Below are 17475 nucleotides of genomic sequence, written 5' to 3'. Positions count from 1 at the left end.
CATCATTGTTGTTTGGCGGGCCCGGGCTGGGGATTCGAACCCGCCACCTTAGGTGTATGTGGCTGGCGCCTTAGCCGCTTGAGCCACAGGTGCTGAGCCTATACTGGTATCTTGATGTTTAACAAATTTTCCTAGCTATAGAGGAGCAAGGAGAATATAAAAGATCTTTCTAAACAACACAAATAAAAAGAATGATTGAGTGACTATCATAAATGTACTTATACATATATTTAGTCCATAAGCATTTATTGATAGTAATGGATGACTTAATTTTTTTAAAGAGTTCCAAAATCACATAAAACAAACTTGTGTGCAGAGGTGTCCCCTCTTTAGTAGGGAAGTGAGATCAACTACTGCAGTGAGACCGTGGTACAAACACGTTATCTTGTTAAGTCAAACCCAGTTATATGTGCTTGCTTATGTAAAGGCATGTATAATTCTAGAATAAAATGTGAACATGAGTTGAAGAATTTTCTTAGTGTTCATGATTATAATATCTGAAAATGTTATTGCTTATAGTAATAGGAAAATTTGAGCACAGAAGATAGTGAGGTGAATAAGATCACTTGTGGGAAGTTGGGACCAAAAGAAAGAATGAAGGAAGGGTTCTGGGCCTTTCATGCAAATTTCATTAAGCGTTTGCATGCCTACACTGTGTTGGACTCCAGATATCATCTCTGCCCTTGCTTGGTGTTCATGCTAATTGGAAGCAAAACAATAAATAAACTTAGAAGTTGTCATAAATACTAGGCAGTAAGGAATAGGGGACTCCCTCTAAGGTAGGGAGGTCCCTCTAAGGTAGGGGACTCCCTGTAAGGTATAGATATTTAGGCTCAGTGTCTGTAGTTCAGTGGTTAGGGCACTCCAGCCACATACACCAGGGCTGGTGGCTTTGAACCTAGCCTGGGCCTGCTAAACAATAATGACAACTGCAACAAAAAAATAGCCAGGCATTGTGGGCTCCTTTAGTCCCAGCTACTTGGGAGGCTGAGGCAAGAGAATTGCTTAAGCCCAAGAGTTGAAGGTTGCTGTGAGCTGTGACGCTACAGCACTCTACTAAGGATGACATAGTAAGACTCTGTCTCAAAAAAAGAAAAAAGAAAGTGACATTTAAACTGAAACTCAAAAGATAGAGTTTTAAATCTTTAGAACATTTTTCTTGGTCAGGTGTGGTGGCCGGTGCCTGCAATCCTAACACGCTGGGAGGCTGAGTCAAGAGGATTCCTTGAGCTCAGTATTTTAGACCAGCCTGAGTAAGAGTAAGACCCTGCCTCTACTAAAAAAAGAAAAATTAGCTGAGTGTTTTGACAGGTGCCTCTAGTCCCAGCTAGTTGGGAGGCTGAGGCAGGAGGATTGGTTGAATCCAGGAGTTTGAGGTTACTGTGAACTAGACTGATGTCACAGGACTCTATCCAGGGAATGGAGTGAGACTGTGTCTCAAAAACAAAACAAAACTTTTTTTTAATTAAGGAAAATTTCAAATACACATATAGTTTAATAAATTCTATATACCTATTACTCAGTTTCTATGATTATCAGCATTTTTGCCAATCTGTTTCATATATGTCCTCCTATTCTTCCCCCTGGAATATTTTATTTTATTTATTTTATTTTATTTTATTGTTTTTTGGCTTATTTCTCCCCCTGGAATATTTTAAAGGAGATTTCAGACATCATAAGGTAGCTATTTTGAAAGGAGAAGGTGGAAGGAGCTATGTGCTTAAGTGATAGTACTTACTGTTGCATGCTGTAACGGAGATAAACTGTGAAAACATTACTTAGTCTAAGTAAAAGAAACCAGTCACGAAAGTTACATATTATATGATACCATTCGTATAAAATGTTCAGAGTAGGCAAATCTGTTGAGACAGAAGGGAGATTAATGGTTGCCTAGGGCAGAGAAGTTAGGGGAAAATGGAGAGTGACTGCTAATGGATTAAATGTGTAAACTGTATGATACATGAATGATAATATTTCAATAAAATTGTTATATGTTTTTCAAAAGGCTTGAAGCAGGAAAGGGCTTACTTTGAGGAAATATAATAAATGGATCCCAGAATGAGTGAAGTTTGGTAGGTGAGGAGAAGACTATACTAAGTTTGGAGGAAGGAAAGAAAATCTGATCTTGCCAGACTTGAGCTTGTGGTAAGGATTTTGAACTTGCTCCAAATATAAGAGGAAATCTTGAAGCTTCAAAGTAGGGTCAAGTGATTGGATTTATGTTTTTAAAAGAGCACTTTGGAATGAGTGGAGTGGGAAGTGGCAGATGATGTCAGTAGTCTAGGCAAGGGATGATGGTCGTTAAGACAGGTATAGAGTAGGTATCAAGAGTTCACTTGTAAACACATTAACCCTGTGGTACCTAAGATATACTACATGTTAATATGAAGCGATATCTAGCTTTGTTATGTAAGATTTCTGTGTAACAGAATGGATTCTGTTGTCCCCAGAGATCTGAAAGCCTTTTATCTAGTTCAAATCTCTCATACAAATGAGACACAGATAAGTGAAATACCTGTCTGGAGAGTTTTTTTTTTTTTTTTTTTTGAGGGAGTCATGCCTCATAATTCATTTTTCTTAAACCCCTAAACTGACTGATTGCTGAGCCACTTGCAAGACTAAAATGAAGGGTCCACTTTAGGATGAAAGTGGGGCCAGAGATGCCCCAGAGCAGCTGACAGAGGCTCTGGTGGGAGCTCAGAGGTGAGGTCTGAATAGCTTTTGACAGCGCAGCTTACCCAGTGGTCTTTTGTTTTTCCATCATTTGGTGTAGGAAAGGGAGCCTCTCAAGAAGGAATTATCTTGGATAAACTTTCCTTGCTTAATTAGTAATGCTTTGTAAGTCTCCTATTTGGCACTTTTATTGTAAGGCTTTAGTGTTTCCTTTTTTTTTTTTTGGTAGAGACAGAGTCTCATTTTATCACCCTCAGTAGAGTGCTGTGGCATTACATGGCTCACAGCAACCTCCAACTCCTGGGCTTAGGCGATTCTCCTGCCTCAGCCTCCGGAGTAGCTGGGACCACAGTCGTCCACCTATTTTTTGTTGTTATTGTTGTTGTTGTTGGCCAGGGCTGGGCTGGGCTTGAACCCACCACCCTTGGGATATGGGGCTGGTGCCCTACCCACTGAGCCACAGGCGCCGCCCGCCCCTAAGACTCTCGTTTTATGTCATCTTCATATTCAGAGATTATTTGTCCAATTATTGACCAATACCTATATTTTGGATAGTGATTGAAACTAGAGAACCAGACCATTGGTGGAAAGTCAGATGACCAATTAGCAGCATTTGAGAAGGCTTTCTTCTGCTTCCATTGAAATATTGACTATAAATATTTAATGTGGAAGTATTATGAGGTTCTAAGACAAAATTATATTTTCTGTACCCAAGATATGATTTTTGGTAAGTAAAGTGGCTTACTTAAAACATTTTGGTCTTGGAAATGTTTTCCTTAAGGAAAAGAAATCTACCAGAGAGATGTTAGTAAGTAAAGGAAAACTTCTCATGGGGCACAATTTAGGAGCAAACTCTTAAAGTAATACATGTCCAGGTACTAGAATTTTGCCATTGTTCACAGGCATGATTTGTCTTGGGGATAGATTTATGCCAACCAAATGAATGCATGATTACCTTTCTCACAAGGGATTACTGGACAAATCGGAATGCCAATGTTTTAATTTATCATGGAATTAGAATTTCATGGGTAGTACTTGTTGCTCAGTGGGAGGGCACCGGCCCCATATACCAACGGTGATGGGTTCAAACCTGGCCCTGACCAAACCACAATAAAAATATAGCCGGGCACTGTGGCAGGCACCTGTAGTCCAGCTACTCGGGAGTCTGAGGCAAGAGAATCGCCTAAGCCCAGGAATTGGAGATTGCTGTGAGCTGTGTGATGCTATAGCACTCCACCGAGGGTGATAATGTGAGACTCTGTCTCTGTTAAAAAAAAAAAAAAAAAGAAAAATGGAATTTCAGGGGCTGATTATTTGTCTGTTAGTTCCAGGGTTATCCTTTTGCAATGGCAGAGTGCAAAATTCATTAACAGAATAGTAATTCAGGAATTTATAGTTAAAACAGAAAGAAATAGGTGGTTTCAGGTTATGGTGACAACTGATGGAGTATTCTGTCCCACAGAAGAGTAATCCTACCTGTTATAAAAAAGTTTTCCTATAGCCGTTTGGTCTGCACTGAGTTAACAGGTTCTTACTCCACAGTTCTGTCTTTCAAATGCTTCCTGCAGGTTAACTTTTTATTCCTCTGGCACTTCAAGCAATCATGTTATTAGTAAGATTGATTAGATTGTAGATTTTACAATCAGGATATACTGTGCTTAACTTCAAGGATCCACACACTTATCACAAAATATCTTTGTCAGTGTGCCTGCTGCAGGCAAATAAGATGCATTTCAGTTGTTCTTAAACTGGAGTGTAGAAAGCAATGGAGAGATTTATGAAAAGTGCAGCTTTTCAAACCTGGTCTCTACAGATTCAGATTAGTAGATTTGGGGATTAGGCTATGAGACTTATATTCTTGGGTATTACTCACAGTTAGATAAATATCATTTATTCATTAATTCTTAGCAGTTTCATGTCCAAGGGTAACTTTATTGCTAAAGTCTATAGTACTCTAAGTACTAGAAATAAAACAGGCTTGGTTTTAAAACCTTGGGAAATTTCTTAACTACTCATAACCAATTTATAAAACTGTCTAAATTTTTACAATTCTTGTTTTTATTTTCTTTGCCAAAATACTCTAAGAAAGCTATGCAGAAAGAAAGTTCTTTTGTTCCAGAATGTCTTGAACATGTGCTGTTTCTCCTCCTTCACTGCTCTGGTTCAAAACTTCCTCATCTCTCATCTGAATGGTCACAGATTCTTCAGACACTCACCCCATCTTGACTCTCCCTGAGCTTAAATTGCTGGTGAAGGTAATAGAAATTCTTGTAGAATTTGGGGCAGAAGAATAACATGGTCAGAGGTATCTTACAGGACAGGAGATGGATTAGATGGGTGTTTCATAGTCTCTATGGAGTGAGTGTAGTTAAAAAAAAATTCAGTATTAGAATGAAATCTTAAATTTGAAACATGGGAAGATTTTCTGTTGCTTTTGTAATGTTAGTATAGAAAATGATGCTTGAGTATATAAAAGCAGTAGGAGAGATCTCAATATTCTAGGACATGGTCACATCTCTTGTCATTCTCACACCTGTGTGTTGTGTTTAAGAATAAATCCTCAGATCACACATCTGCGTATCGTGCTCCAGCATATATTCACAACAGCATGGCTACACACATACTGTTTTCTCCCCTGGATGCTGCCTCACATTTAATGGTTTTTGGAGTGACCTAATTAGGGGAGGAAGATACAGTGGTGAACAAGATTAAGTTGGTCTCTATTCTAATGGAGCTTAAATTTAATGGGTTGAAGAAAGAGATAGCTGGTAAAACCCCACACAAATGGTGTAATGGTAATTGGAGAAAGTGTTAGGAAGGAGTGCATGTTGCTATGCATGGGTAGAAGAGGGAACCTAACCTAATCTAAAGGCTTAGGAAAGTTCTTCCTGAAGAAAAGATTTTTCAGCTGAGACCTGAAGAATTAATAGAGGAAATGCCCTGTCTGTAGAGCCTGTCACAAGGAGGAGGAATAATCAGGAAATACAAAAGAAGTTTGTGTGATTGGAGGTTAGTAAGCGTGAGAGAGAGGCAGCTGCTGTGATGGTAGATGTTAGTGAGCATGAGGGAGAAGCAGAAGAAATGTCCAGAAGCCTGCAGTTCACAGTAAATTGTTTTGTGCTTTATCCAGGAAGCAATAGGAGGTCAGTGAGGGGCTTGGAAAGATGAGATGAAGAGAGTGGTTACACATTCAGATTAAGGTTGAAAATGTGACTTTGGCTATTTTTTGGAGAAAGCATTGTGGGATGCAAGGTAGAAGTTAGTAGACTAAATGGACTATTGTATATACTCATTACACTGTTAGTCCAGGGGAGAAATGATGGTGGTCGGGACCAGGGTGTTAGGGCTGGAGATGGAGGGAATTGAACAAAGATTTAATTTGGAGCTTGAATTGGCAGGATTTGGTAAGAGATGGATTTGACGTGGAATGTAAGAGAAAAACAAATGTCAATGATAAGTCCTAGATTTCTGGATTAAATCTAACAGTCATTTTTGTTGAGATTTTTAGGGAATGCTAGAGAAGGAGCAGGTTTGGAGGGAAAGATCCAAAGTTGTTTTGAGTGTACTTTCTGTGTGATTCTTATTCTTTACCTCAGAAACTCCCACTCCCACGAGATTCTGCTTAAAATTGCCCTCTTGTTAAATCATTCTAAGGTCGCCAGCCCACCCCACTCTTATCTCCTGGAGGGCAGTAAGTTGTGCTCTGATGTCACTTAGTAAAGTATTTTTTGTATTTACCTTTCTGTTTTATAATTATTTGTGTATTTGCCTATCTCCTCCACCAGACTATGTGTAATTGTTTTGGCAGGAAGTATCTTGTTTGTTACATGTTCCTGAAATACACATAAATGGTTTTTCAAATGTTTTCCATTGACTTTTATATAGAAAGTGTTCCTTTAACATCTGGTAGTGCTGGAGTAAGTTAATGTTTCTTCACTCCAAAATTTTCTTGCCTTTTATTTTCTAATGTCAATTGAAATCTCTGAGAAGGGCATAAAGTATGCAGTATTTCCCAAATTATTTCATTTCCCTACTCGCAGCTTTTGTTTTCTGAGGGTCTAATGTTATGCGTGTTGAAGAGGTGGGGATAGGAACATTCTGTGGGAAATGCTGATTTACCCATATGTAATTCGTTGAGTGTGGACTTCGCAAAAGTCAGCTGTAGAAGAACACCTCTGGATGTCCTTGGGCAGCTCTTTTTGCCTATGGTTGCTTACCCCTAATGATCAAAACAAACATCAGAATAAGAATTTACTTCCTGCCAGGCTAAAAAAGATATGTGGCATAAGGTGACAAATTTTGTTCTATTTCTTTGTAGCTCAGCTGGGAATAGCTGGAGAAAAAACATTCTTTGGTCCTTTTATGTATAAACTCCCAAGATCAAAACAGTGCCTTTGTTATGCCATCTGGGTTCCTCATATAAACAGTTATACATGTATTAGTAACTATTTTTTTTTAAAAGAAATGCTCATTATTTTTCTAAGTCTATTTACATTTGGTTTTAGGGAGTAGGCTGTTACGACACAGAACCTAGGTTTTAGGGAAATACAGACAGGATAGACTAGATTAGGAAGACACTGTTCTTCTCTTTTTTTTTTTTTTTTTTTTTTTTTTTTTGAGACAGAGCCTCAAGCTGTCCCCCTGGGCAGAGTGCCATGGCATTACAGCTCACAGCAACCTCCAACTCCTGGGCTCAAGCGAGTCTCCTGCCTCCGCCTCCCAAGTAGCTGGGACCACAGGCGCCCGCCACAACGCCCGGCTATTTTTTGGTTGCAGCCATCATTGTTGTTTGGCGGGTCCGGGCTGGGGATTCGAACCCGCCACCTTAGGTGTACGTGGCTGGCGCCTTAGCCGGTTGAGCTATAGGCGCCGAGCCTCTTCTCTTTTTTATAAAGAGTACCACATATACAAATTCATTTTAGAAGGGGACTTTTTCTTTTTTCAAAAGTTAAAAGTGTTCAAGATGGTTAATGTTTAGAGTAGAACCTAGTGGAAAGTTTTACCCGGAACTCACCAACTCAAACAGGAAATAAATTTGATTTTAATTTTAGGTTTTATTTTGTAAATAAATGGCATTATTTTGTTATGTTTATTAACAGACTGTGACTCTTGGGATCATTCTTACAGTCATATGGAGTTGGTAGGGAACTTTACAAACTTTATATCACTACAGAATTTAACAATGAATTTTTTTTTCATTTCCTAAGTTTCTGAGTGATATAAAATATAGCCTAGATTAGTAGGGGTAAGATATTATAATCACATCTACATTTATAAGTCCCACATTTTAATGTATTTTTAATTTAATTACTCTTGCCCCTTTGAAAAAATTTTCAGAATATCACAGAGGTGCACACATTTTGGTTACATACTTGCTTTTGTACATTTTCAGTCAAAGTTATGTGTGCCCTTCATATAGAACATGAACATTGCACCAGTTGGGTGTGAATTTACCCTACCTGCCCCCACCTTCTTGATTTCCATTGAATTTTACTTCCGTGTGTGCATGTAAGTTTTGATCAAATAGTTCCAATTTAATATTAAGTACAGGTGGTGTTTGTTTTTCCATTTTTGCAAAACTTCTCTAGAAGAAGGTCATCCAGGTGGTTATACTCTTGCCCTTTATTGTTACACGTTTATTTCTGAATTAAAATAGTTGGGGATGAAAAGGTAAATTCGATGATCTTTCTCTGCTATCAGAAGAGAAGTTATCAGCCTCTGTCATCAGTTTAATATTCCCTTAGCTGTCAGGATCAATCTTCAGAACTGAATCTTGGAGATTACCATAAAGAACAGATAAAAATCTGTGAACAGAGATTACTTTTTCCATTTATTTTTAAGAAATGATTGAAGGAAGGGAAAATAACTGCTAAATATACTTCTAACAGCTGTGATAGGGACTGTATGAATAAAATGTAGTGATTTTTTTAGCAAGGAAAACAGCTACAATTTTTTTTTTTTTTTTGCAGTTTTTGGCTGGGGCTGGGTTTGAACTCGCCACCTCCGATATATGGCGCCAGCGCCCTACTCCTTTGAGCCACAGGCACCACCCAAAACAGCTATAATTTTGATGCTTTTTTCTTAGATACTGATCTAATCATCTCAGTGCTGTACATATCCTTACACAAAAATTATGTATATAACTTGTCTAGACCCGGTAATCTCAGTTACTGCTTCTATTGGAAAAGCCACAGCTATAGCTCATACCTATTTTTGTATGTTTTTCTCTGCACTTTGGGCTTCTAATCAAGTATTTATTATACAGGAAAGTCATTTTAATTGTCGAAACTCCCACATTTGTTTCAGGTCGATCTTCTCTGTTTCCCTTTGAAGATGCCTTCCTGGACGACGGCCACAGTGATCAGGCCTTGTCATCTGGCTTAAGTTCTCCTACTCGCTGTCAGAATGGGGAACGAGTGGAACGCTACTCTAGAAAGGTGTTTGTTGGAGGTCTTCCTCCTGATATTGATGAAGGTACTATGCGTTATTAATGATTTTACAAAGGCTAAGTTTGTTGTTTTGTGTGGTCTAACCCTGCCACTCCTCTCCAAGTCAGCTTTACGATATTTCTATCTTAGTGTAAAGGTGGTGAGGATATTTCATAAATGAGCAAGTAATAGATTGCACAGTTCATGTCTATCGTTCATCTATGCCTGACACAAAATAGGCATAGTAGTCTCCTAATAGCTTCTCATTTCCTAGTTAATAATTTGGAGGTAAATTATAAAATAATGAGAGCTAATACTTAAGAAATTCTGACTGTATGTTTGTTATTGTGCTAATAAGCACTTCATATTGCATTAATTCATTTAATCTTTATAGCTATCTTAGAAGTTATATCCTGCCATCTCTGTTTTATAGATAAAGAAAGTGATAAGTATAGATTTTATCAGAGAGAAAAAATATGCTCAGAATGGGACAGTGCCTCTGGCTCAGTGGGTAGAGCACTGGGCCCATATACCAAGAGTGGCGGGTTCGAACTCGGCCCTGGCCAAACTGCAACAAAAAAATAGCCAGGTGTTGTGGCAGATGCCATAGTCCCAGCTACTTGGGAGGCTGAGGCAAGAGATTCGCCTAAGCCCAAGAGTTTGAGGTTGCTGTGAGCTGTGATGCCCCGGCACTCTACCGAGGGTGACAAGGTGAGATTGTCTTAAAAAAAAAAAAAAAAAAGAAAGAATAGTTTGCTCAGTTAGAACTTAAAGTCAGTCTGATTCCAGAACTTTTTTTCATATCTATCATGCTGTTCCATCTTATATTTTAGTATAAATACCTATTAATGAAAAATATAATCTTCCTCTTACCTTTAAAAGAATAAAGATGAATTATAATTTTTCTTTTTTTTTTTTTTGAGACAGTCTTACTATGTCACCCTCAATAGAGTGCTGTGGTGTCACAGCTCATAGCAACCTCAAACTCTTGGGGTTAAGTGATTCTCTTGCCTCAGCCTCCCAAGCAGCTGGAACTACAGGCACCTACTACAATACCTGGCTTTTTTTGTTACAGTTGTCATTGTTGTTTAGCAGGCCTGTGCTGGGTTCAAACCCAGTATATGTGGCTGGCACCGTAACTACTGTACTACAGGTGCCGAGCCTATAATTTTTCTTCATAATATTGCTGAGATAACTACCAGAAAAAGTGAGTTTTCACTTATGCTGAAAGCCAGTGAAAGTATTCATTTTATGCTGGGTGATGTGGCTCGTACCAATAATCCTAGCATTTTGGGAGGCTGAGGTGGGAGGATCATTTGGGACCAGTTTAAGACCAGTCTAGGCAGCAACATAGCAAGACCTTGTCTCTACAAAATAAATTTTGAAAATTAGCTAAACATCGTGGCGTATACCTGTAGTCTTAGTAATCAGGAGGCTTAAGTGGAAAGATCACTTGAGACCAGGAATTTAGGCTACAGTGAGCTATTATCTCACCCAGTACTCCAGCCAGGGTGACAGAGCAAGTAGTCTTGACAGAACAAGTTAAATAAATAAATATTCTGGCTTCAGGACCAGAACTAAAAGAAAAAGAAAAAAAAATTAAAAAGTTAAGTATTCATTTTAGCATGTAGTAGATTATCAGTATTTGTTGAGGGGATGAATTAAATGAAATTATGACAAAAGTAACTTAAGGGAAAAAACAACTCTAGTTTCAATAGGCTTTGGATCTGTTATAAAAATACTGTTAAGGGCTCAGTGAGTAGGGCGCCAGCCCCATATACTGAGGGTGGCAGAAACCCAGGCCAGGCAGCCAAACTGCAACAAAAAAATAGCCGGGTGTTGTGGCAGGCACCCGTAGTCCCAGCTACTTGAGAGGCCGAGGCAAGAGAATCGTCTAAGTCCAGGAGTTGGAGATTGCTGTGAGCTGTGATGTCACAGCCCTCTACCAAGGGCAATAAAGGGAACTCTGTCTTTACCAAAAAAAAAAAAAATACTCTGTTAAAACAGACTTGATACATTATTTAAAATAACAAGACATCTTGTTGTAAAAGCGGTCTCTTCCTACCAACTCTTAAAAAAAAAAAACAACCAAAAACACTTACTTTGCCATCATTATTCTCGCTGTGACATTTCTGTAATTTATCATGATTTCCTTTTTTTTCATGATGACAGAAGAAAAGTCTCTAAAAAATAGTTTGATTTTAGGCTTAACCTACCTTAAAGTTGTACATAGTTGGAGACTCATTTTCCTCCAGATTGTTTTCATATTTGTGTTAATCTCATTTGTTGATGAGATTTTTTTTCTTTGAAATAAATCACTTATTTTTAGATTCAAGGACAGTCTAGATAAGATAATTTTTTTTTTTTTTTTTGAGACAAAGCCTCAAGCTGTCCCCCTGGGTAGTGTGCTATGGATTCACTGCTCACAGAAACCTCCAACTCCTGGGCTCAAGCGAGTCTCCTGCCTCAGCCTCCCAAGTAGCTGGGACCACAGGCGCCCGCCACAACGCCTGGCTATTTTTTGGTTGCAGCCATTATTGTTGTTTGGCCGGCCCGGACTGGATTTGAACCCACCACCTTAGGTGTATGTGGCTGGCGCCTTAGCCACTTGAGCCACAGGTGCCAAGCCAAGATAAATTTTTAATCATGGCTGAGAGAGTAGTAACCTAAACATTTTTTTAAAATTATTATTGTTTTAGTAACCTAAACCTTAATAGGAACCAGGTTAAAACCTTCTGTTAAGTCAAAAAGAGAAGATACATTTACTGACCTATATATTTTGATTCATTTTCTAAATAAAGTACATGTAGTATATAGGTATGAGAGAAAGACACATTGGGTCTTAACATTTTCTTATCACTTATTGCTCCTGTTCCTTACTAAAAGAATCATATCTATTTCTAAAACAATCTTAGACATTTCATATAAGTGAAATCATATTTTAAATATTTTCTTTACCTTGCTTTTTTCCTAAAAGCTGAGACTATTTCTATTTTTAAAATCTTTTCTTTGACAGGTCACCATAGCTAATATGAGATTTTTCCAAATTATTTTTGTCAGGTTTATTGGCAGTAAAAGAAAATGAATTATAGTTAGAAACACACTTTGCATTGTTAAAAGTGAATAACGAAATACACCCAAGCAATGGTATTTCACTTAGTAGGTTTGACTTCTGTAAAAATGCTTTAGAAAATAACCTTTTTTTTTTTTTTTTTAAATAAAAAGACATGTTTTGTGCTATTCTGGTCACAGTATTTATTCTCTTTTCCTAAGGTTTCTTCTTTGTTTTCTAGATGAAATCACTGCCAGCTTTCGCAGGTTTGGACCTCTGGTGGTAGACTGGCCTCACAAAGCTGAAAGCAAGTCATATTTTCCTCCTAAAGGTAATGCACTTAAAATGCCTCCACGGCCTGCCTATTGGAGAGATAGCATGACAGTTCAATAAAAGGCAACCTGTTAACTCTTGAAATAGTTGTTGACTTCCTCCCACCCCCAAATTAGGAAAATTTTAACATTCATCATCCCTTTACGTACTTGAAGAGTCTTTCACCAGGAGCTCAGTGATTGTTCCATGGCACCCATTTTATTGACAGCAAGATTCCCAGAGTCTTATGGATGAGCCTTCTGTTAACCTTTTATTATTTTGAGAGAAAAGATATAGACTTAAGTTTTGAAGAACATCAGCAACGATAAAGGAAAACATTATTTAGGGTCAAGTTGTATTTATATTTTATGGCTTTGTGATTTTATAGCTATTGAAAACCTCAGACTTGGAAGACCTAGAGGATGAAGAATGCATTGAATGAAATTACCTTTATCCACTTCTGTAATTTCAGTGACTTGGCCTTGCCTCCCTTATTTGGGGGAGGCTTTTTTGATGTTATATACATGGTGGCCATAAAATTCAGGTGCAATTTAAAGTAGCACCTGAACTTTATGGCCACCCTGTACAAGGGCATGAAAATACAGGCAGTCTTAGGGCTATGGATGACCTGACTTACAGTATTCTATACTTATGAACCAGTTCCCAAAGCTCCCCATTGAGGATAATTTATAGTTAATTAAATTAACAACTTAGGACCTAGTTTCTTCCATGAAAGTAAACAAATGCACATGATATAAGTGGTTCCCTGCTCTTTAATACAGTTCCTGTATGTTGTGACCCACAGGCTGAGAACCACTGTGCTAGTGGCTAGTCTCATTGTTTGTACGTGTGTGGTAACTTAGGTACAGTGTCACTTTTCTTAACTTTTTTATTTGACTGTATGAGTCCGTGTTCACCCTTATGGTCATGCCTCCAAAGCAAAAGTCCACTGCAAGTCCAGGTGATGCTGCAGCAAAGAGGAAGGTGGTAACAGTGGAAATGAAAGTAGAAATAAGCACTCAGACAAAACCAGGCACTATCGCTCATTGAGAAAGCATTAGGCTTCAGTTGCTTTGGGAACAATAATAAAGGATAAAATGCAAACAGTGGAACATGTGAAAGTGCTCCAGTGGAATCATTAATTATTACTAAGCAGGATAGTGGATTAATTATTGAAGTGGAAAAGTTGGTATTTATTTTGTTAGAAGATCAGAATAGGCAAAACATTCCTGTTAGCCTATAGTTGATACAATATTAGATGAAGTTAAACTTTAATAGTCTTTTTTTTTTTTTAAGAGACAGAGTCTCACTTTATTGCCCTTGGTAAAGTGCCGTGGCATCACAGTTCATAGCAACCTCCAACTCCTGTACTTAGGTGATTCTCTTGCCTCAGCCTCCCGAGTAGCTAGGATTACAGGCACCCACCAAAACGCCTAACTATTTTTTGTTGCAGTTTGGCCAGGCTGTGTTCGAACCCAACACCCTCAGTATATGGGGCCAGCACCAAACCCACTGAGCCACAGGCGCCACCCAACCTTTAATATTCTTTTTTGAAATTTCTCTTCCTATCTAAACTTTTTGTATGAGTTTGTTTTTATGTTCTTTTTGAATTAAAGGAGCACCATAGTTTCTATAACTTATTATTACAGCACAGGGATGTTGTAGTTATTATTATTATTATTATTTTAGGGACAGAGTCTCACTTTGTCACCCTTGTTAGAGTGCTGTGGCATCACAGCTCACAGCAACCTCCAGCTCTTGGACTTAGGCGATTCTCTTGCGTCAGCCTCCGAGTAGCTGGGCCTACAGGCACCCACCACAGGGTGTTGTTATTATTATTGCAGTATTACAGTACATTTGATAACATCTTACTTAAATTTGTTACTGAGAATTGAAGAAGGAATGTTAGGGTTAGTCTGAGCAATACAAACACCTTGTCTTTTGGTACCACTCATGTACTATGTGTAACAGTATAATAAAGATCTGTAGTACATTAGCACTGGTGCCCTCATTTTGTAGTTCACAAGGTTAAGTATTGAGATGGACCACTGAGAGCCAAGCAAAGAAGAGAATCTTATCTCCTGATTCTGGTCCTCAGGCTTACATCCTCAGAGAGCAGATTGCCTTTCTGGTGATTGAGGTCAGGGAAGAGAAATAATTATTAGACTGTTAGTTCCTGTTGTGTTTTGCTCTCAGCAAATGTCTGAAGGTTGTCCTATTTTTGGAAAACCTAAAGAAATCTGGTAATATTCCAATACTGAAGTGACTTTGAGATCATTTTCATTGCTTAGAATGTTGGGAATATCTAAGTTGTTCACCTCTAACTGTTCAGTGCCTTCTCAGTAATGCCCCTTCTTGTTGAAATTGTACTTTCGTTTAGGTTTCACATTGGCTGTTAGGTAGGGTTTGTTTGGCTTTTTATTTCAGGCTCATGTGTAAGTAGAGAGGAAAATGTGCACCTTCCACTGTTAAGAGACTCTAAAAAGGGGGCATCATTTTAGATTGGGCACATAAAGAGAGCTTCTCTGAGAAAATGGCATTTAAGCAGACTAAAAATTGAGGGGCAAGCTAGAGGATGTAGGGAAGCAAGTTTTCAGCAGAGGACTATCATATGGGGAGGATAAAGCATGAAAAGGGCTTTAGTGTCTTTGAAGAAGAAGGAAGTGTGGGATCTTGTGAGGTAGGAGAAAGTGATATAAAAGAAAAGGGATTCTTAATGTTTAGTACCCCATAAATGCATTAATGGGGTACTAAATGCATTAAGTCATGATTTAATAAAGAAAAAAAATTTTAAAAAGAAAAAGCATTGATAAAAGTAAAAATATTTTTGTTTTTCACCTAAATTAATCTAGTATTCCAGAGTAAACATGAGATGTTTGTATGGTGTTTGTCTTTGGGATGAAGAGAAAATGGAGTCAGGTCAAATATAAATATCAATTTAAAATATATTCAAATAAATATTGATAAAATTGAAGCAAAGTCTTGCTTTGTATTTTCTGGTTTAGTTTTTGATGATGAGAAGAACTCTAACTCTACTTAAAATAATAAGGAAAGTCAGGCGTGGAGGCTCATGCTTATAATCCTAGCACTCTGGAAGTCTGAGGAGGGTGGATTGCTTAAGGTCACAAGTTGGAGACCAGCCTGAGCAAGAGCAAGACCCCATTTCTACTAAAAACAGAAAAACTAGCCAGGCATTGTGGTGGGCACCTATAGTCCCAGCTACTTGAGAGACTGAAATAAGAGGATGGCTTGAACCTAGGAGTTTAAGGTTGCTGTGAGCTTTGATGCCCTGGTACTCAACCCTGCAGTGACAGAGTGAGACTCAGTCTCAAAAAAAAAAAAAAAAAAAGTCAGGAGGTTTCCTGAGATTGCATTCGCATGGGTTTTAGTTATGGAATAGTAAAGTTGAAATTGTGAGTCCTATAAGGAGAAGTTCTCCCAAATGTTAGGTCATGAACCAAATCCCACATAATACTGTGATTCATATAGAATACTAATTAACTGTTATTATGTTTATAATAGCTTGGGTACAGATAGTTTGAAGATAGTTATTAAAAAAGAAAATGAAAAAAAAGAATATGGAGAAAACAGAATAAATACAGAGGGCTTACGTCTTAGTGCAAATGATAATTTGGCATTGAGAATATCAATCCCATCAAATATTTATCATGCATCAGTCTGTGGAAGAGTCTTTCTTTGGCCTTGTGAGGGATTTAGAGAAGACACCATTCTTGTTTTTGAAAAGACTGCAATTTCCCAGAAGAGACATAAATCACAAATGTGAAACATTAGGTAATGGTAAAGAGCATGTATTCTGGAGTTAGATGTGCTGGACTTCCTGACTTATTAATTGTAGGTAGGCTCTTTAACCCTTTCTGCCTTAAGTTTCATCATCTGCAAAAAGAGGGATGATAATGGTATCTACTTCATAAGGTTGTGATTAGGATTAAAATGAGTAAATTCATGTGGAGTGCTTGAAACAGTCCCTACATATAGTAAATATTATGAATGATATTATTTTCATCAAAACGCAGATCAACAAAATATAGATCAAATACAAGCAAGTAAACAAAAATATTCTAGGTGTCCTGAGGAGGAACAGGTTACTATGGGCTGTGTAAAACCTTGATCTTAAAAGGCAGGTAGGAATAGAATAGGCAGAAAATGCAGGGGGTGGGATTATAATAATTAGGATAGCTCATGTATACAGAGAGTTTGTCATGAGCCAGGGAATCAGTTACTATTTTCTATGCTTAATCTCACTTAATTTTCCTAATTCTGTGAAGTAGGCACTGTTATTATTTCCATTTTATAGAAGGTCAGGTATCAAATGGTAGAACTGGGATTTGAGCCTAAACAAGATGACCCCACAGCCCAAAGATTTTAAATATGGCATTTTACTGTTCTCATTCAGGAATAATCTAGAGGTAGATATATTTAAGGTAGACAGTAATTAAGATTGGATTAAGGGAGAGCCTTATCGCCAGGCCTAAGACAAGCTGAGTAACCAGCAATCAAGAATACAGACTCTGAAGCCAGGTGCGGTAGCTCACTCCTGTCGTCCTAGCACTCTGGGAGGCTGAAGTGGGTGGATTGCTTGAGCTCAGGAGTTTGAGACCAGCCTGAGCAAAAGTGAGATGCCATCTCTACTAAAAATAGAAAAACTGAGGCAAGAGGATCACTTGAGCCTGAGTTGGAGGTTGCTGTGAACTATGATGCCACGGCACTCTACCCAGGGTGACAGCTTAAGACTCTGTCTCAAACAAACAAAGCCTGGTGCCCGTAGCTCAGTGTTTAGGGCACCGACCACATGTACCTGGGCTGGAGGGTTCAAATCTGGCCTGAGCCTGCTTAAAAAACAATGACAACTGCAACAAAAAAACAGCCAGGTGGACTTGGTGCCTGTGGCTCAAGGGGCTAAGGCGCCAGCCACATACACCTAAGGTGGAGGGTTCGAATCCAACCCGGGTCCACCAAACAACAATGACGCCTGCAACCAAAAAAAAAAAA

The 17475-nt window shown here is 38.3% G+C and overlaps 1 protein-coding gene across 3 annotated transcripts in view; it reads left to right on the top strand.

Moving 5' to 3' along the window:
- Positions 1–17475, top strand: part of CPEB3 (cytoplasmic polyadenylation element binding protein 3) — a 187718-nt gene that overhangs the window by 85019 nt on the left and 85224 nt on the right. For all 3 annotated transcript variants that reach the window (XM_012801395.2, XM_023509502.1, XM_023509504.1), the window contains 2 exons: positions 8980–9147; positions 12395–12484. In XM_012801395.2, coding sequence (XP_012656849.2) covers positions 8980–9147; positions 12395–12484 — 258 coding nt within the window. The remainder of the gene's footprint in view (positions 1–8979; positions 9148–12394; positions 12485–17475) is intronic.

The sequence above is a fragment of the Otolemur garnettii genome, unplaced genomic scaffold (assembly GCF_000181295.1).
Source record: "Otolemur garnettii isolate 467f Iridium unplaced genomic scaffold, OtoGar3 scaffold00008, whole genome shotgun sequence".
NCBI classification, from domain to species: Eukaryota; Metazoa; Chordata; class Mammalia; order Primates; family Galagidae; genus Otolemur; species Otolemur garnettii.
Note: the sequence above shows the minus strand (reverse complement) of the source record. Positions and strands in the feature narration are given on the sequence as shown.